This window comes from Hemitrygon akajei, chromosome 13 (genome assembly GCF_048418815.1).
Source record: "Hemitrygon akajei chromosome 13, sHemAka1.3, whole genome shotgun sequence".
NCBI classification, from domain to species: domain Eukaryota; kingdom Metazoa; phylum Chordata; class Chondrichthyes; order Myliobatiformes; family Dasyatidae; genus Hemitrygon; species Hemitrygon akajei.
The window spans coordinates 74,604,550-74,626,099 of record NC_133136.1 but is presented as its reverse complement, the minus strand read 5'-3'; the positions used below and the strand labels follow the sequence as shown (position 1 = coordinate 74,626,099).

Here is a 21,550-nt window from a genome sequence, read left to right as displayed (position 1 = left end):
GAAGGAGTGGATTGGGACAATTTGTTTTATGGGAAGGATGTAATAGAGAAATGGCGGTCATTTAAAGGTGAAATTTTGAGGGTACAGAATCATTATGTTCCTGTTAGGTTGAAAGGAAAGGTTAAAAGTTTGAGAAAGCCATGGTTTTCAAGGGATATTGGAAACTTGGTTAGGAAAAAGAGAGATATCTACAATAAAATATAGGCAGCATGGAGTAAATGAGGTGCTCGAGGAATATAAAGAATGTAAGAAGAATCTTAAGAAAGAAATTAGAAAAGCTAAAAGAAGATATGAGGTTGCTTTGGCAAGTAAGGTGAAAATAAATCCAAAGGGTTACTACAGTTATATTAATAGCAAAAGGATAGTGAGGGATAAAATTGGTTCCTTAGAGAATCAGAGTGGACAACTATGTGTGGAGCCAAAAGAGGTGGGGGAGATTTTGAACAATTTATTTTCTTCGGTATTCACTAAGGAGAAGGATATTGAATTGTGTAAGGTAAGGGAAACAAGTAGGGATGTTATGGAAACATTGACAATTAAAGAGGAGGGAGTACTGGCGCTTTTAAGGAATATAAAAGTGGATAAATCTCCGGGTCCTGACAGGATATTCCCTAGGATCTTGAGGGAGGTTAGTGTAGAAATAGCAGGGTCTCTGACAGAAATATTTCAAATGTCATTTGAAACGGGGATGGTGCCGGAGGATTGGCATATTGCTCATGTGGTTCCATTTTTTAAAAAGGATTCTAAGAGTAAACCTAGCAATTATAGGCCTATAAGTTTGACGTCAGTGGTGGGTAAATTAGTGGGAAGTATTCTTAGAGATGGTAAATATAATTATCTGGATAGACAGGGTCTGATTAGGAACAGTCAATATGGATTTGTACGTGGAAGGTCATGTTTGACAAATCTTATTGAATTTTTTGAAGAGGTTACGAGGAAAGTTGATGAGGGCAAAGCAGTGGATGTTCCTTATATGGACTTCAGTAAGGCCTTTGACAAGGTTCTGCAGGTTAGTTAGGAAAGTTCAATCATTAGGTATTAATATTAAAGTAGTAAAATGGATTCAACAGTGGCTGGATGGGAGATGCCAGAGAGTAGTGGTGGATAACTGCTTGTCAGGTTGGAGGCCAGTGACTAGTGGTGTGCCTCAGGGATCTGTACTGGGTCCAATGTTGTTTGTCATATACATTAATGATTTGGATGATGGGGTGGTAAATTGGATTAGTAAGTACGCACATGATACTAAGGTAGGGGGCATTGTGGATAATGAAGTAGGTTTTCAAAGCTTGCAGAGAGATTTAGGCCAGTTAGAAGAGTGGGCTGAATGATGGCAGATGGAGTTTAATGCTGATAAGTGTGAGGTGCTACATTTTGGTAGGAATAATCCAAATAGGACATACATGGTAAATGGTAGGGCATTGAAAAATGCAGTAGAACAGAGTGATCTAGGAATAATGGTGCATAGTTCCCTGAAGGTGGAATCTCATGTGGATAGGGTGGTGAAGAAAGCTTTTGGTATGTTGGCCTTTATAAATCAGAGCATTGAGTATAGGAGTTGGGATGTAATGTTAAAATTGTACAAGGCATTGGTAAGGCCGAATTTGGAGTATTGTGTACAGTTCTGTTCACCGAATTATAGGAAAGATGTCAACAAAATAGAGAGAGAGTACAGAGAAGATTTACTAGAATGTTACCTGGGTTTCAGCACCTAAGTTACAGGGAAAGATTGAACAAGTTAGGTCTTTATTCTTTGGAGCGTAGAAGGTTGAGGGGGGACTTGACATAGGTATTTAAAATTATGAGGGGGATAGATAGAGTTGACGTGGATAGGCTTTTTCCATTGAGAGTAGGGGAGATTCAAACAAGAGGACATGAGTTGAGAGCTAGGGGGCAAAAGTTTAAGGGTAACACGAGGGGCAATTTCTTTACTCAGAGAGTGGTAGCTGTGTGGAACGAACTTCCAGTAGAAGTGGTAGAAGCAGGTTCGGTATTGTCATTTATAGTAAAATTGGATAGGTATATGGACAGGAATGGAATAGAGGGTTATGGGCTGAGTGCGGGTCAGTGGGACTAGGTGAGAGTAAGCGTTCGGCATGGACTAGAAGGGCCGAGATGGCCTGTTTCCATGCTGTAATTGTTTTATGGTTATATGATTTTTAGTGGGAGAGGTGAGCAGCCAGAGGTCATGGTCCATGTTGTTACTCATGTCATGGTAGGAGGAGTGACAAGGTCCTACAAAGTGAGTTCAGGAAGTTAGATGCTAAGTTAAAGGACAGGACCTCCAGGATTGTGATGTCAGGTTTGCTACCCATGCCACAGTTATACAGCTTAACACGTGGCTGAGGAGGTGGTACAAGAGGGAGAGCGTCAGATTTTTGGATCACTACACTCCTTCCAGGGAAGATGGGACTCGTACAGAGGGGACAGTTTGCACCTGAACTGGAGGGCGACTAATATTCTAGTGGGAAGGTTTGTTGGTGCTATATGTTGGGGGAGAGGTGGTTTAAACAGGAGTTGCAGGGCATGGAAACCTGAGCACCAGAACAAATGGTGGAGTGGTTGTAAAGAAAGATGTTGTCAGGCCTGCATACCAAGTCAGGAATGAAAGGTTGATCATGGGAGAACTAATGTTCTGAACAGCATATATTTCAATGTAAGGAGTGTTGTAGGAAAGACAGATGAGCTTAGGACATGGATCAGTGTGTGGAATTTTGGCATTGTAGCCATTAATGAGACTTGGTTGCAGGAGGGGCAGGACTAGGAGCTCAGTGTTCTGGGGTTCCATTGTTTTAGATGTGATAGAGAGGGAGGGATTAAAGGAGGAGGAGTTACTGGTCAGGGAAAGTATCACAGCAGTGCTTAGTCAGGACAGACTGGACAGCTCGTCTAGAGATGCTTTATGGGTAGAACTGAGAAATAAGAAGGGTATGACCACATTAGTGGAGCTATATCATAGACCACCCAATATTCCATGATTTAGAAGAGCAAATTTGTAGAGATTGTAGACTGTTCCAGAAACACAATTTGTAGTTGATTTTAACTTTTCACATACTGAGTGGGACTCCCACACTGTAAAAGGGCTGGATGGGAAAGAGTTCCTCAAATGTCTTCAAGAAAGTTTCCTTCATCAGTGCATAGAATTCCCAACTAGAGAAAGTGTGATACTAGATCTCATATTAGGGAATGAGGTAGGGCAGGTGACAGAAGTTTGTGTTGGGAACACTTTTCATCTAGCGATTATTATACCATTAGTTTCAAGGTAATTATGGAAAAGGATACGTCTGGTCCTTGGGCTGAGATTCTAAATTGGATAAAGGCCCGAATTTGATGGCATCAGAAAGGATCTGGCAAATGTGGATTGGGATAGGTTGTTTTCTGGCAAAGATGTACTTGCTAAATTCGATTTTGAGAGTACAGAATTTTATATGTTCCTGTTAGAATAAAAGACAAGGAGAACAGGTTTAGGGAACTTTGGTTTTTGAGAGATATTAAGGCCCTGGTTAAGAAAAGAAGAGGGTGTATAGCAGGTAGGAACAAATGAGGTACCTGAGGAGCATATGAAATGCAAGAGGACACTTAAAAAGAAAATCAGGAGGGCTAAAATAAGACATGAGGTTGCTGTAGCAGACAAGGTGAGGGAGAACCCCAAGGAGTTCTACAGATATATTAAGAGTGAAAAGATAGCAGGGACCAAATTGGTCTCAGAAAGATCAGAGAGATAATCTACTTGTGGATCCAAAAGAGCTGGGGAAGATCTGAAATGGATATTTTGTATCTGTATTTACTTGGGAAATGGTCTTTTGAAATGAGGCAAAGCAGCAGCAAGGTCATGGACCCTATACAGATTACAGAAGAGGAGGTGTTTGCTGCCTAAGATCTCCAGGGTCTGACAAAGTGTTCCCTGGACTCTGTGGGAGGGCAGTGCAGAAATTTCTGGGGCCCTGGCATAGATATTTAATAAAACATCTCAGTCACAGGTGAGGTGGCAGAGGATTGGAGGATAGCTAATGCAATTCTGTTGTTTAAGAAAGACTCTAAGTAGTGGAAATGTTATTGAAAGGTATTGTAAGGGACTGAATATAAAGTATTCGAATAGACAGGGACTGATTAGGGACAGTCAATGTGGCTTGTGAATGGCAGGTCATGTCTAACCAATCTTATAGTGTTTTTAGAAGAAGCTACCAGGCAAGGTAGTGGATACTTTCTGCATGGACGTTAGCAAGGCCCTTGACAAGGTCCTGCATGGGAAGTTGGTGAAGAAGGTTCAGTCGCTTAGCATTCAAGATGAGGGAGTAAGTTGGATTAGAGATTGACTTTGTCAGAGAAGCCAGGGAGTGGTAGTAGATGGTTGCTACTCTGACTGGAGGCCTATGACTATTGGTGCGCTACAGGAATCAGTGCTGGGTCCATTGTTACCAACAATCTGGACGATAATGTGGAGAACTGGATCAGCAAATTTGCAGATGACACCAAGATTGCAGTGGACAGTGAGGAAGACTACCTGGACCAGCTGGAAAAATGGCAGATGGAATTTAATTCAGACAAGTATGAGATGTTGCACTTTGGGAGGACCAACCAGGGTAAGTCTTGCATGGTAAGCAGTAGGGCACTGAGGAGTGTGGTTGGACAGAGGGATCTGGGAATACAGGTCCATAATTTATTGAAATTATGTCTTCATTGTGAAGGTATATTGGGTCATAAAGAAAGCATTTTGGCACACTGGCCTTCAAAAATTAATGTATTGAGTACAGGAGTTGTTATGTTGAAGTTGTATTAGATGTTAGTGAGGCCTGATTTAGAGCACTCTGTCCAGGTTAGGTCACCTACCTACAGGAAAAATGTGAATAAGTTTGAAAGGGTGCAGAGAAAAATTACAAGGATGTTGCCGGGACTTGGATAAATTGTATCGGTTAGAACTCTATTCCCTAGAACGTAGAAGATTGAGAGGAGGTTTGATAGAGGTATACAAAATTATGAGGAGTATAGATAGGGTAAATGCAAGCAAGTTTTTTCCACTGAGGTTGGGTGAGACCTCAACTAGAGGTCATAGGTTAAGGATGAAAAGTAGAACATGAGGGGGAACTTTACTCAGAGAGTAATGAGAGTGTGGTACGAGGTGTCAACACAAGCAATGGTTGCGGGTTTGGTTTCGACATTTAAGATAAATTCAGATAGGCACATGGACGGGGGGTTAGTTTAAAGGGTATGGTCTGGGTGCAGGTTGTTGGGACTAGACATACTAATGGTTCAACACAGACAAACGGGCAGAAGGGCCTGTTTCTGTGCTGTAGTCTTCGATGACTCTAACATCCAGAAATCCCACGGTTCTATTTCCCCACATGAGATTCATAACTGTTACCACTTCCTTCCCATGCCAAATCAACGTCAGGGTTATTGGCGAATCAATACCTAATTCATGGAACAGGCAGCTGGCAAAAAGTAAAGTCAAATTGTATCAATTCTTCTAAATGCAAGTTAGAAGAGTTATTTTGGGATATACTGTGGTATTAGTAACTTGAGCATGATAAATGATATATGCTCGAGAAGAACAGATGACTTTCAACCATTGAAGTTTTCCTCATTCAGGTCTGTGTGTTTTGTAGACTAAAGGCAAGCAATTGATTGTAATGGTTAGTCAGCAACTTCATCATCTTTCTATCAAAGACTAAAACCCATTTGATTCATGTTCTATCATTGGATGGTAGAAGAAGAATCAGATGGACTTCAGTCTTTGTTTCATCCACCAATCTCTTTTCTTTGCTGGAGTACAGACCTGATTAAATCAAATCAATCCCACCTTAACTTTACAAACATCAAGGAACATTTGTTCTGTCCATTGCCATCAAATATTTCTTAGATAATCTTGATCCTTTGTTGAAGATGTCTAAAACTTGCTCAAAACTATGCTCTCATAGTTGCCTAGTTATAGTAAATGTAGAACTGAAGGAAAATAAGCCTATCATGGATATAAAATCGAAGTATATGAAAGGTCTGTTCACCTCAATAACCTGCCAAATTGTGTTACCTTTGACAGTTGTACTTCCACACCCAGACCTGTCTCAAAAATGACTCCCAGCAAGTAGGCTGCTTTATAATAACCACAGCAGCTGGCTACGGTTAATGAAGGGATCAGGTCGCCAACGTGCTTGAAACCAATTGCACCAACAAGTTTCTTCATTGTATTCCAAAAAAGTTTCTCGCCAACTTTAAGCAGCATGGAATGTAAATTTGGTAAATGAGTGAAATCTAGGCATAAAAACACAATAATAATTATTAAACTGTTAGATAAAAGCAAATAAAATGAAATACACTTTCTGCAATAATGTACCTCTTACCTTGCTTACCCGTAAACTAATCAGAAATCCTTAAATGACTTATTTTATAGCTCTGCCAATAGAATATCATTTTGAAATGTTAATCCTTTCTCTCACCACAGACATTGCTTGACCTGCCATCTAAAACCAGCATTATTCATTCCCAGGATGATTCTCATGAACCTCCTCTGAACCCTTTTTTTAAGAAAGAGGCCCAAAACTGCTCAATACACTTTCCAAGTGTGGTCTGACCAATGCTTTATAAAGCCTCAGCTCTTCCTTTTAAAATAATCTCTGAATTGTAACATTCTATTTTAACTTGAAAGAGAATGTCCACTGAAATCTGCCAGTGATTCATTTTGTAGTCAGTTGATGATCCCAAATCCAGCATCTTTTTGATAACACTTAATTGATAAATGTGACCTATCAGCAAAGTGAACACTGGAATGTGGCAGCCTTCTGCCCACAATTTGTAACATAACTGCATGCCATTAATTCAGCCACTTCTATTTGTAGGTCAAGGCTAAGGAACAGACATACTTTCAGAGGATATAAGAGAGGGAGGGTAATCATTCAACATCACCACAGATAGCATCAATATACTCAGTGGAAGTTGAGTCGCTGAATAAATGATGTGTTCCAGATGTTGTCTCATAAAGACAAGATGTTATGTGGTCACTATATTTTTCCACACAAGGAAGGCAGAAGTTGGCTCGGTTCACAAACGTCTTATCACACTTGTGAGCTATAGAACAACAGTGACCCAACTCCTGGCAACTCCTGTGCACTTGAATCAAAGCTGAAGCAGATGGGTGTGGTAGGGGTAGGAGCAGAAGTGGACAAGGAGGACAACAGAACATAAAGTAAAACAAAAGTAGCAACACCAGTTAAAATGATCGGATATATTTTATATTTTGTGCTATTCAAAGTATTTGAGGTTACCTTGAAATGACTCTGAATCCATTGTTTGAAGTAGATCAAATAATGCTGCATTGTGTTTATCCATCCTTTGCCCCCAAGGCCACACTGGGCACTTATTGTCATCATTATTTATTGGCCCATATTGATTCAGTAACCATAAGTAGTAATTACTGTTTCCTCCTGTAAAAAAAGAGGATTATAATTATTGACCATTGTTGCTAAGGTACAAAAAATATACTCTAATTTACATACGCAAACATGAGGAAATCTGCAGATGCTGGAAATTCAAGCAACACACACAAAAAATGCTGGTGGAACGCAGCAGGCCAGGCAGCATCTAGTACTGCCTGTTCTCTACACAGTAGTGTGATTATGTGTTGTCTACATGGTAGTGTGAACATTGCATACACTTGGTAGTATGAACAGTGTACGTTGTATGCCCTTGGCAGTGTGAAAGCTGTGAGTTCTCTATATTCACAGTACATACTAGAAAGTGTGAGCTCTGACTGTGTTATACATTTTTAGTGTGTATAAATTGTGTTCTCTGTACTTAATAGTGTGATTCCCTTCCATTCTCGATAAACTCACTGTGCATTCTTTATACTCAGTGATGTGAGCATCATGTGTTGCAATTAGTTAAAGGGCCTGGGGTTGCCCCAGGAATACCCACAAGGATATTGATATCCTTCTGGTTGAAAATTATTAGCTAGTTCCCAGCAATAGATACCCTCTTGGTTAAAACTTATTAGCTACAGTAGTTTCCAAAAATAGATTTTTTTCTGTGTCTCATCAGGGTCTCGGCCCGAAACGTCAACTGTACTTCCTGTAGATGCTGCCTGGCCTGCTGCATTCCACCAGCATTTTGTGTGTGTTGCTCTAATTTGCATTATGGCTGTTTCTGATAAATGTCTGACTTAGAAATTCTATCAAATATTATACTATTATTGGAAAATTGTATGTTGTACTCAATGTACAAATTTCAAATGCTGCGATATTGTCTTTGGACCCTCTGTGCATAAACAGTGTAACCAGTCCTATGTAATGACACTGTTACATTTTTAAACTGGTTGCGAATATAAGTAGATTAGGGAATCTTTTACAAGCAGTTTGTTTCATTATCATGAAAGTGCATAATACAGTTATTAAACTAAGGTGGCACACAATCCAAACAAATGTAATTCTTATAGATCAGACTGGACAAACAATCAGCAGCAATGGATTGATCCATCACCCCTGACTTCTGTATCTCACTGCCAGGCCTCTATTTGGAAAGATCCTCTACCGTTCAGAAAAGACACAGTCTTAGACTGCAGTATTCCCACGTTCAAGAACTTCTGTTCTGAATTTAACATCATGTCAGCTTTGGTGAAAGTTAGGAGAGCTGTTTGTCTGGATCCCAGCTGTAAGAATCTATTGAATGTAAGATCTTACATTCCCAGTGTGTAAGACTACAGATTAAAACTGTAGAAATTTAATCTACAGTTAAAACTACTGTAGCTATAAGTTTTAACCAAGAGGATAACTATTACTGGGAACTAGCTAATAATTTTCAACCAGAAGGATATCAATATCCTTGTGGGTATTCCTGGGGCAACCCCAGGCCCTTTAACTGATTGCAACACATGATGCTCACACCACTGAGTATAAAGGATGCACAGTGAGTTTATAGAGAATGGAAGGGAATCACACTATTAAGTACAGAGAACACAATTTATACACACTGAAAATGTATAAAACATTCAGAGCTCACACTTCCTAGTATGTACTGTGAATATAGAGAACTCACAGCTTTCACGCTGCCAAGGGCATACAACGTACACTGTTCATACTACCAAGTGTATACAGTGTTAACACTACCACGTAGACAACACATAATATCACAGTACTGTGTAGAGAATAGGCAGTACTCACAATAGTGAGTGCAGAGAAGGCACAGTGCTAATGCTACTGCGTGTCCAGAACACATGTGCCTAGTTGATAAGTGTAGAACACCTAGTGAGCGATCTGCTGAGTTCAGCAACCTCATCTGTGTCAGCTCCATGTTTCATCTGAAATCAGCAATGAGCTCCTTTTTAAAACTGTATCCTCCAGTTTAATTTCTGTGTCCCCCAAACTGAGCCAAGTGAGCTCTGTGGACTTGTCAGCATGACTGTTGTGCATTCTTTACAGGGAGTAGCACAAGGTCATGCATCCTTTGACTGAGGCAGTGTGAATGCTGCCTGGTCTTTCGAAGCACAATTGCTTTCAGTTTGCCTTGTCTGAGCACTTTCTCAGCCTTCACAAATTCTAGACATAACTATGTATTAAAAAACTCTGATTTTATCATATTGGAGGCAGGATCGAAGTATACAAAACAAAACAGAACTAAACAAAAAGTTGGATGTGTTATGTCCCCCAAGGAATTTATCAAACATCTATTAAAACTCTCCTCTGTTAGCATATCAGTGCAACCAACAATTAATCACCCAAAGCTTGGCAGTCAAAATTAAAAATGGAAACTAATACTGTTTGATAATGTTAGTCCATTAAATTGACAGAAACTTCAAGATTAGTGGTAGAATTGCTGACTGGCAACCTGGGTTCAATCCTGACTTCAGGAGCTTTTTGAGTGGAGCATGTTCTTCCATGACCACTTTGGTCTTCTCCAGCTACTCCAGTTTCCTCTCACCTCCTAAAGACATGAGAGTTGATAGGTTAACAGACTGCTGTGTTTTGCTTGATGGTCAACAGGACACGCGGTTGAAGGGCCTACTTCTAACCTGTATTCCTCTACAACTCTATCATATCTTCCTTCCATATGTGCATGGTTTAACAAAATCCCACCCCTTTCTCAGAGCTCAGTGATTTGTTTTTCCAGTCAAGCTTTTCTCCCCAATTCTTCTACCAAAGACAATAGTTTCTCTCAATCTAAATACATCACGGATTTCATTACTTCATAAGATCCCCTTTTAACATTTTCTCTTCTGGCTTCTCAATGCTACCCCCATAACTAAATACCCCTCATCCCTAGAATAATTTAAGTAAATTTTCTCTGCACCCTCTCCAGAGTCTTCACATTTTTTCCAAATACGGCACCTAGAATTGGACAGTGTACTCCAGATGTGGGTGAACCAGCATTTGATAGATGTTCATTGTCACTTCCAAGTTCTGACACTGTACTCCTCTGCTTATAAAACCAAGGATCCTGTACGACATTTAACTACTTTTTCAATCTGCCCTGTCACTTTCAATGCTTTGTGTATATAAACATAAAGACATCTCTGTCCTTAAACCCAATTTACAAGTTTGTCCTCCAGTTTAAATTACTTTCTTCAGTTCTTCTTTCAGGAATGTAACATTTTATGTTTCTCTGGGATAAATTTCATTTGCCAGGCGTTTGCCCACTTGACCAGCCTCTCTATATCTTCCTGGATATGTTATTAACCTCTTCCCAGTGCATTAATGTACAAATTATACTCTCTGCAATTTTTCAAAATGTGTCTTGCACACTCATTTCCAAGCCAAGTCCAAGTAGTTAATGCATATTCTGAAAACTAAGGGTGCCCATATCATTCCCTGCGAAACACTACTCTACTCACCCCTTCAGTCTGAGGAACACGTCTCCTCACCATTCTCTGTTGTATAGCTGGTTTTCCACCCATTTCTCACAATATCCAAGGAGACCAGTTATCCAATCAAGTCCATGCAACTACTCAGAACAAACCCCACAGTCCCATTTCTCCCTCCTTTTCCCAGTTATCTATTTCATCCCATAGGACCATCAGGTCCACTGATTCTCCCAGTATTCACCTATGATAGGAGCAACCAGCATATCTTTGGGATGTGAGAGGAAACAAGAGTACCTGGAGGAAAGATGCTTAGTCCTGGAATGAAAGTGCAAACTCCTGAAAAAGAGCAGCTAAGTTCAGGGCCAAATCACACCACCTTATTCTTCAGTTTTAAATCTTAAACTTCAACATGAAGCTTACGTCTTAATGATAAGCCTATAATGCAGTATTTTATCAAGTGTCTTCCCCTAAACCTTAACTATCATTTCGCAAACTCTTAGTTCCTAAAAAAGTATAATTTTATACATATGCTCTGTAACTTCCTTAAGTATGCATTTCAAAAAAATAATAATTTTTAATATTTAAAATGCTTATACAGCTTTTAGTTTTCACCTTAATCTTTTTGAGTTCTATTAATATCAGAATCAGAATCATGCCTATTATCACTGAAATACCATATGTTGTAAAACTTGTTGTTTTGTGGCAGCAGTATAGCGCAATGCATAAAATATACTATAATTTCCATGAAGGAATATTGTATATATTTTTTTTAATTAAGTAGTGCAAAAAGAGAGCAAAATAATGTACATGGGTTTATTGTACGTTCAGAAATCTGATGTCGGAGTGGAAGAAGCTGTTCCGAAAATGTTGAGAGTGTGTGTCTTCTGGCTTGAGGATAAAGTAATATAAAAGTTGTACTTTTTGTTGCTGATTTGCTGCAAGTGACAATTATTTAATGCATGCATTGCTCAGCTAGTCTAATGACATTGTACTTATTAGACTCTAGGGTTCCCTTTGAAATTATGTCAGAAAACAACGAAAATCAGAAGACAGGACATGCATCCCACAAATTCAGCATATCTTTGTGGGATTTTTTCCTCATGGTCAGTAGTGGCTTCAGTTGTTTTGTTGCTGACAGGAAATCCAGGCCACATGTGTTCAAATCCATTTGACAAGACTGTTAAAGCTGTGGATTCCCTAAACAGGACAATTTTGGATACCATTGGAGATATCTATGGAAATCCAAAATGCAACATCAACTTAATATAGTGTTCATTGTTTAGTTGCTAAATTAATATTTTACCTCAGATAATTATGCATTATATAACTTTACAATAGAGGGAATATTTGATGTACTGAGTCTATGCTGACACTCAGGGAAATCTCATTCCTCCACTTGAGAAATCCAGAGACCAAGGGGAAACACGCACAGTAAAAGGCGGAACATGCAAATTCCACACGGACTGCGCCTATGGTCAGGGTCAAACCCAGGTCTCTGGAGCTGCGGGGAAGCATCACTATGTGCCAAATTGAGCTGCTGCAGGAACCAGCATCAGCGGAAGGAAATGAACAGTTGAACATGTCAGGTTGAGACCGTTCATCTGGATTGAGATCATCAGCATTTTGGCTTGAGTCCCTTCATCTGAACTGTGACAGTCAATGTTTCAGGTCAAGGCTTTCATCAGCTGTGTAGCTCCAGCGTCTGTAGTTCCTGGTCTCTCTACACTACATGCCACACCACTCTGCTTAATTAACTCCCTATTTAAAATCATTAAACTAAATTTTATGTTATAATGCAAACAAAAAATGTTCAGTTTAATTTGTGAACAGTAATTGTGGTGCACCTGCAGCGTAAGCTTTCCACTTTTCTAGCAAGCTTGTTTTCCCGAGTCAAGAACGTGGAAGTTTTTCATTTACCAGGTCCAGTTGGGGAATTCTTAGAATCATTGATGCCTATTTCTCTTTTGACAGTAACAAAAGCACCACCACTAAAGCAGCACCCCCAAGAAAGGATTATTTTGAAAGTATTTGCTATTTGCATCTGGTTCAGAAAAATTTGAATACCTTACCTCCTTACCTTTATAAGTTTCTACTTGGGAAATATCTGGATGGCATTGTCTTAAAAATACCACAAATCAGAAGATTAAGAACATTACATTTTATGATGGATATTAACTCTCCAGGGCCCGGGGGTGGGGGTGGGGGGGTCGATGGTTTGCCAAGCTCAGCTTTCTAACACAGCAGCTGACACTTATGGAGGTGAAAAAGATGTTTTTGAGTAAGTTAAATTTCCAACCAATATTCTTTGTTCAGCTTCTTGTTGTAAAGGGGAGCAATTCTTCAGTTCTTAATGCAAGTTACAAGCAATAATTAGTCTGAAGTTAAAGGGACGGCTTTGCAAACAGCATTGCCTTTTGAGCACAGACTAAACTTAAATGTGTATCAGTAAAAATAAATGAACTGCGTTTAAGCTGCTTCACTAGCTGGAAGTGTCTCCTCTTTGTTAGGGAGAAATAGTGAGTATTGACAGCTAAACTTCCCATGGAGGATAAACAGAGAAGAGTAGGTGACTACTATACAACATTCCCTTAGTGAGGGTACCTGTAGCTAGGTATCTATATTGGGCTTAAAATCTTTGTTTGAGTTAGGACCTTCATGGATACCATCATCATTTTTTATGTATTTTCTGTGTATGATATGCAGTGATAATTGGTACTTTGCAAACCAATATGTAAGTGATTAAACCATTACCTTTTCACCTCAGCTTTTAATTTGCTCATCATTTTTCTGCATTCAGATTCAATAACTACAATAATGACATACAGTACAGTACTTCTGTTGTGTGCACATATCAAGCAGTCTTATTTCACTTGCTTGCACGTTTCATCCATTTTAGTTTACTTACTCTTCTGCTCAATTTTCTTGTGTAATCCAAATGACTTGAAATAGTTGATGATGAATGCATTGAAATGCTTGCATTTTTGATAGTACTGATCAATATGTTTGTCGAGATCGTGAGCAATTTCAAGAGGATTTGAAATCTGCAATTATGAGACAGAAATTGTTAGGTATGCTATGGTGCAAAATTGCTTTGTCTAAGTGATTCCATGCAAATATGGTTTCTTGAAAAGATAGTATAATTTTGTTAAGTGGTAAAGGTGGAGGGATCGAAGAATGAGGGAAAATTTCTTCCTGATACACTTTGTAAGAATATCAAGACTTTGTTGAAATTATAAAAGTGTTCCTTCTGAATTTAGTCATGTCCTCAATCAGGTAAAGTACCTTGTCTGAACACCTTTGGCCTTAGTTGTTTCAATATCCTAATGCCTTCCGGATATTTATTCCATCAGTTTAATCTCCCCACTCCTTAATACAATGAGACATTTTCCCTTCATCTAGGTGTCCACTATTCCTGTAATTTTCCACACATAACAGTCTCTAGAGTTTACAGAGAATGATTTGAAAAACAAACTACAAAAAAAATCAGTGAGTAGCAGTTTTATGAGCGAAAATGACTTGTTAATGAGAGAGGTCAGAGGAGAAGGGTCAGATTAGTTCAAACTTTCAGAAAGGCAACAGTAACTCAAATAACCACGTGTTACAACAGTGGCGGGCAGACTGACATGTGCAAACATTGAAATATATATGTACTTAATTGCATTTGGATTTTAGATTCAGGAGCCTATATCTCAATGCATTTATCCATACATAAAGTATATTAACTGTTAAATTTGGACAGGTATACTATCAAAATGAAGGCCAGTTTCAGAGCATTTGAACAATGCAACTGAAATTGTTTGATAACTTCAGTGAGTTTAGTTGTAAGTCTGTCCAACATCTAACGATTCATCCCAGAATTAAGTGATAGTGAAAGAGTTATTTTACAGTGAAGATAATTAAAAGAACACAATTCTTGTCAGCCTCTGCATGTACACAGAACCCGTCCTTTACCTCTCTTCCTTTTCGACTTACGACCCGGTAAAATTTCACAGGACCAAGAAATCCCTGAAAACTCCGTACATTGTTGCTGCCTCCAAGTATAAAGTATCCAGCTGAAACGTTGTAATGAACATCTCCAGGAAAGCTGGGAAAGGATAACATTTAAAGGCTAATGACGCTTGCGTCATTCCATATACAAAGGAATTAAAATATTCCTGAAATTGACACTCTGTTACATACATAGAAACTATTAAACACACTTAGTTAATTACTATTTACATGTATTTACAATGGAGATGAATTGCTAATCATGTTTTCTCTCCTTTGTCATAGAATTTATAAGTTAAAGAAAAGGACTCAGTTGGTTTATCTCAGTCATGCAACTAATTAAAATAATCAACCACATTAATTAAACAATTAATGAGGTGAGAAGTACATTGGCAAGCATGAGGCAAGGGAAGTACTGGGACCATAAGTCCACAATCACCATCTTCATACACTCGCCTCATCATGTTCAGAACTATTGAACCCTGACTTCATTAGCAATTGCTCATGAATATTGGCAATGTAATGCGTATGTATTTTAACAAGCTGCTCAATAACTTGAAAACAGCTTTTTGATGCCATTTCAACATTTTCAATACTTCTAGCTTCTAACAATAAGATGACCATGAATGGAAGTTGCATGGCCAGGTTTTGCTTCAAATCCTACACCACTCTGATTTGGACAGGTTCGTTGTCACAAGGTCAAATATCACTGAAACCCCATCAAACACTACTGTGGTAATGTCACCAGTAGAAGGACTGCAGCAATGTAAACAGCAAATTACGTGTCTGTATGGAAACTCTCAAAGTTCCGATTCAAAATGAGGTAATTACCAAAGAACTGATAATATATAGGTTCCAGGTACACAACATGTTGATACACATCTTTGCATTGCTTATGTTATCATATAGAAACATAGAAACAATACAGCACAATACAGGGCCTTTGGCCCACAAAGCTTAGAACTACCGAGGCTTTACCCATAGCCCTCTATTTTTCTAAGCTCCATGTAACCATCCACGAGTCTCTTAAAAGACCCTATCGTTTCCGCCTCCACCACTGCTGGCAGCCCATTCCATGCACTCAGCACTCTCTGAGTAAAAAATTTACCCCTGACATCTCCTCTGTACCTACTTCCAAGCACCTTAAAAGTATGCCCTCTCATGCTAGCCATTTCAGCCCTGGGAAAAAGCCTCTGACTATCCACATGATCAATGGCTCTCATAATCTTATATACCTCTATCAGGTCACCTCTCATCCTCCAGTTCTCCAAGGAGAAAAGGCTGAGTTCACTCAACCTATTTTCATAAGGCATTCTCCCCAATCCAGGCAACATCCTTGTAAATCTCCTCTGCACCCTTTCTATGGATTCCACATCCTTCCTGTAGTGAGGTGACCAGAACTGTTAGTACTCTAAGTGGGGTCTGACCAGGGTCCTATATAGCTGCAACATTACCTCTCAGCTCTTAAACTAAATCCCACGATTGATGAAGGCCAATGCACCGTATGCCTTCTTAACCACAGAGTCAACCTACGTAGCAGCTTTGAGTGTCCTATGGACTCAGACCCTAAGATCCCTCTGATCCTCCGCACTGCCAAGTGTCCTACCATTAATGCTATATTCTGCCATCATATTTGACCTACCAAAATGAAGCACCTATTATGATAAATAAATATCATAAGATAACAATTCTCAAAATGAATCTCAAGGTAGCATATGTACTTTGATAATGAATTTTACTTTGACTCCAACTTTGACTTTGATTAGGAAATTAAATATTATTAGGTAATTAAATATTACAATAAATATGTTTAAATTACATTAAATTAAGTTATATATTTAAATTAACTTACACATAAAATGCCTCTTTTTTGGCTTGTAGTTTTGCTCCATAGCTGGCTGTCAAAGTCATCTACAAAAGATGTTGAACAAGCAGAAGTCCAATTACAAAGTTGTGGGTTGCTAAGTTGGTAATTGATTACAATAGTATTATCAGCTGTTTTATTCAGATGAAATGTTATTTGCTGTAGTTGAAAAAATAGCAAAGATATTTTTCATCTGAAGGATAAAAACTATGTTTAAAGAACAGCAGGAATCATTTAATTAAAAAAAAAATTAATTACATGTTTGCCTTGTATGGTGAAATCCAATCGACACCATCGCCTCAAAGCTAATCTGAAGTTTGATAGTCCTGCAATGTATTTTCCAGAGGACAATATCACCTGAAAGTGAATATTACCTAGAGAAAATTATAAAAGCACAGTTATTAACAATTAAGACCATAAGGGTCTTAAGACATAGGAGCAGAATTAGGCCATTTGGTCCATTGAGTCTGCTTCACCATTCAATCATGGCTGATCCTTTTTTCCTCTCCTCAGCCCCACTCCCTGTAACTTTTGATGGCATGTCCAATCAAGAACCTATCAAGCTTTGCCTTAAATATACCCAACGACCAGACCTCCACAGCTGCTTGTGGTAACAAATTCCACAAGTTCACCACCCTTTGGCTAAAGAAATTTCTCCGCACCTCTGTTTTAAATGGATGCCCCTCTATCCTGAGGCTGTGCCCGCTTGTCCTAGACTCCCCCACCAAGGGAAACATCCTTTCCACATCTACTCTGTCTAGGCCTTTCAACATTCAAAAGGTTTCAATGGGATCCCCCTCCATACTTCTAAATTCCAGTGAATACAGACCCAGAGCGATCAAACATTCCTCGTATGATGATCCTTTCATTCCCAGAATCATCCTTGTAAACCTCCTCTGAACCCTCTTCAATGCCAGTACATCTTTTCTTAGATGAGGAGACCAAAACTGTTCACAATACTCAAGATGAGGCTTCACCAGTGCCTTATAAAGCCTCAGCATCACATTGCTGCTCCTGTATTCTAGACCTCTTGAAATGAATGCTAACATCACATTTGCCTTCCTTACCACTGACTCTACCTGTAAGTTAACCTTTAGCATGTTCTGCACAAGGACTCACAAGTCCCTTCTTATCTCAAATTTTTGGACTTTCTCCCCATTTAGAAAATAGTTTGCATATTTTTTCTACTACCAAAGTGCACGATCATGCATTTTCCAACATTATATTTCATTTGCCACTGTCTTGCCTATTCTCCTAATCTGTCTAAATCCTTCTGCAGCCTACATGTTTAGGTTGAGCTTAAACATTATGTAGATTGTGGTGTACTGACCTTCTCTGGTCTTATGACATCACCTAACTTACTCAGATCAGGAGTCTACTCATTGTGAGTGAAATTACCTGATAAAGGAAAAGTATTTTGGCCTGAAATGTTGACTGAACTTTTTTCCATAGATGCTGTCTGGCCTGCTGAGTTCCTCCAGAATTTTGTGTCTGTTGCTTGGATTTCCACCATCTGTAGATTTTCTCTTGTTTGTAAAGTATTTGCCCCAAAAGGTTAAATCTGTTTCTGTTTCTGGTATTTTCTGTTTAATCCGTGCTTATTGTGACAAACCTTAAGAGATGAACACTGAGCAACATGGGAAGGAAGTTGGAGGCAGAGTCTGGTAGTACTTGTAGGTAATGTAGGAAGGAGACATAGATGATGGGATCATTTGAGGGAACAAAAGGTTTCAGCTATTGCAGAAGTTTGGTAATGAGGCAACACAGATTGTGGTAACCAAAAAAACTAGAAACAGCAATGAAAATTGACAATAACAATGACTTATGACGATCTGAAACAGAATGCCTCAAAGCTTAGTAGAGAGAAATTCACCAATATTTTTCAAAACTGAATTTAATAAATACACGAAGAGTAAGGTTTGAAGGGTAAGATTCGGAAGGCTTTGGAGAAAGTGCAAGGATAGGGGAACAACTGAACTGCTCCTATAACAGCAGATATTCATGATAAGCTGAAAGAGTTCCTTCTATGGTGTATTATTCCATAATATCTCGTTTCATTTCCTGAATTCATTATCTATCTTCATTGTACTCCTCAACAAAATCATCACTCTTTCACTTTCTTCATGGTTTGCCTTTCCATGTGTGAGACCTGTTACCACCACCACAATTCATATTAAAAAAACTATTAGCAACCCATACGTCCCCTCAAATAACTCTATCATTGATCTTATTTTCCTACACTGCCCACAAGTGCCTCACTGCCACCCAGCTCCCTGCCTACCTGGCTTTCTGTTTCATTAGTAGTAAAAAATATTTACTTAAGTTAAGAAAAAAATATCCAATTTCCCTATTCTTTATAAAACTGACCACCAACTCTGTAACCTTTACCAAAACATCTTTTTATTTTTCCCATTTCTATCTATTCAAACCAAATAGCGTGATAGCTTGTTCTTGGGACAATCCCTTAGGATCCGGTGTAACTTCATTCCACGTCAGTTTTGTGGGGTTCTGAAATGGCTAGTGAGTCCAATGTTGGAGCTCTAGTCTCGTCCTTAGTCTGGGCAAGATAGAGACTGGCACAATGGGCAGTGGTATTTGATGAGAAGGTGCGCGCCTTCTGCTACTTCCATAAGACCTCTATGCAATCGTGATGCATGACCTCAAGGCTCCCAATACTGGCCCAAATGCTCCCATCCCCACTTTGAATGGAACCAGAGATCACCATAAGTTGGTGGGGGTCGTCAAAACTGGTTTGAGCACCTACTTAAAACATCTCCCGTGTCCAAATGGCAACCTCTTCCTATAACAGAGCTCAGATCAGAGTGTCTGTTTCAGGAGTCACACATTGGGAATGCTAACTATGTGATGTAATATTGCGTCTGTTGACCAGGGGAAGAACACTGCTGGTGATTCATAGGTCTAAGCAGTGAAGTATGAGGAATTTGTAAAGATGTCATTGATGGTATTTTCCTTGTGCTTTGAGATGCCTGCAAGTAGGCAATCCACGTCTTAGAAGCATAACGAGAGCAGAGGCCACTGCTGTTCTGTAGACCATGAACCTTGTGACAGGTCTGTGATCTCAAACTTCAAATCCCCTTTATCTCCATTGACAAGATGAGAAAGCGATGGGAAAGCTTATATCCTCATACCTTGTCTCGAAGTATATGTTTAAATACACTTGGCAACTTCAAAATCTCACAGAAGCTTACCATTAGTTGTAAGGAACAGCAGTGGGGTGCCATACTTCTGCTTTTCATTGATCTGATGGAAGATGCCACAGAGATGCTGTTTGCAAGGATGGAGTACGTAAATCCATATTGATACAGTAAACCTATTGGGCATTTTTGCAAAAAAAATCTGATTATATAACATGTAAATACTATAAGTAACAGTAAACAATAGCCTAATCTACAAAATAACACCACAAGCAACATACTATGTATATTTTCATATGTTTGGCATGTGACCTTTTTATTTAAAGGCATTCATTGTTGTGTGCTCTTTCTGCCTTGCCAAAATGTAAATTAGAAAGGGTGAATTAGAATGATTTGATTCTTCTGTAGGCAGTCATGATATTTGCGGTATCAATTATAAACTCCTCCCAACAATGTCAATTTGCCTGCCCATGTAAATTGGAATAGGTGAGGTTGTTGGTCATACCTTGGATTGTTGATAAGTTGTTTACCAGTCAGTTCCATTTCTGGGTTATTAAACTTTTTTAGCCTTTTTATTATTCCATAACCTGATCCTGTTGATGCAAATGGAAAATCAAGTAGCTCCACAACATCTAAGGAAAAGGGAAAAAAAAAGTTACTAAATCCATGCAGAGTTATTTGAGGCCCCATTATCAATGATTTAATGGAATTTTATTGAAAGTAACTCTGAGGGAAATAAAAAAAAACTAATCTATAACTGCATCTGGTGATGATTTGGTGGTACTTTGCAGAAAATAAAGTATTTGCATTAGAGCTTGCTTTGCAATAGAGATGGCTGCTGACAAGGTTTTTTGTTCTTAATTGTTGTTCACCTCATAGCTAAACAGCAAGAATTATAATGATATTCTTTGAAACAAATTACTTCTTGGTCTATGTATTCTGGAACAAATCAGATCTGTGGAAGACTGATTCAGTGAAGGTGATGCCCCTGGAATTAAAATGATCTAGATCATTCCCTCAACCCTTCTTGTTGACTTCTGTCATACTGGAGAGGAAACTCTACTTCTGCTTAGTAGTTTTACTGTCCATTGACTTTTCTAACTGGCTGAAGCATCGCTCCAGAGTTTTGACATGATCTACTGGGGTATTGCTTATTTGGGTCTATAACATGTTACTTCCATAGTTTTAAGCACCTATAATTCTGTGCTGTAGCTCACATGTCAGGCAATTCATTATTAAATAGACCTCTTGTTGCCACTGACATCTTCCACCTCCCTTCATTGCAGAATGAGCTCTTGATTTTTATGAGGTATAATTCTGCTGCTGATATGGCCTAATGCCTCATGAATACACAGATTTGAATTACTTGAATTGATTTGAGTCTACCACATTGGGCACTATGATAACGCCACAACAGGTATGGAGCGTCATCACAAAATGTTAAGCATTAATCCCACCAGTACAGCTAAGGAAAATCAAGTACATTTTTCTCTCGTATTAGTTCCGCTGCTGCCTGCTATGAGTCTGATAAAACAGCTGCATCCTTTGGTGTTTGGAGTAGCACACATAAAATGCTGGAGGAACTCAGCAGGTCAGGCAGCATCTATAGACAGAAATAAAGAGCTGATGTTTCAGGCCGGGACCCTTCGTCAACAATCGGTTTGAAACATTGGCTCTTTATAGCCGTCCTTAGATGCAGCCTGACCTGCTGAGTTCCTCCAGCATCTTGTGCATTTTGTTCTGGATTTCCAGCATCTGCAG

The 21,550-nt window shown here is 39.0% G+C and overlaps 1 protein-coding gene across 5 annotated transcripts in view; it reads right to left on the bottom strand.

Moving 5' to 3' along the window:
* Nucleotides 1-21,550, bottom strand: part of LOC140737973 (protein sel-1 homolog 3-like) — a 113,479-nt gene that overhangs the window by 43,073 nt on the left and 48,856 nt on the right. For all 5 annotated transcript variants that reach the window (XM_073064881.1, XM_073064880.1, XM_073064878.1 and 2 more), the window contains exons 3-10: nucleotides 20,295-20,421; nucleotides 19,844-19,965; nucleotides 16,893-17,008; nucleotides 16,623-16,681; nucleotides 14,735-14,867; nucleotides 13,689-13,824; nucleotides 7,257-7,415; nucleotides 6,026-6,246 (exon numbers count right to left, since the gene is read on the bottom strand). In XM_073064881.1, coding sequence (XP_072920982.1) covers nucleotides 6,026-6,246; nucleotides 7,257-7,415; nucleotides 13,689-13,824; nucleotides 14,735-14,867; nucleotides 16,623-16,681; nucleotides 16,893-17,008; nucleotides 19,844-19,965; nucleotides 20,295-20,421 — 1,073 coding nt within the window. The remainder of the gene's footprint in view (nucleotides 1-6,025; nucleotides 6,247-7,256; nucleotides 7,416-13,688; nucleotides 13,825-14,734; nucleotides 14,868-16,622; nucleotides 16,682-16,892; nucleotides 17,009-19,843; nucleotides 19,966-20,294; nucleotides 20,422-21,550) is intronic.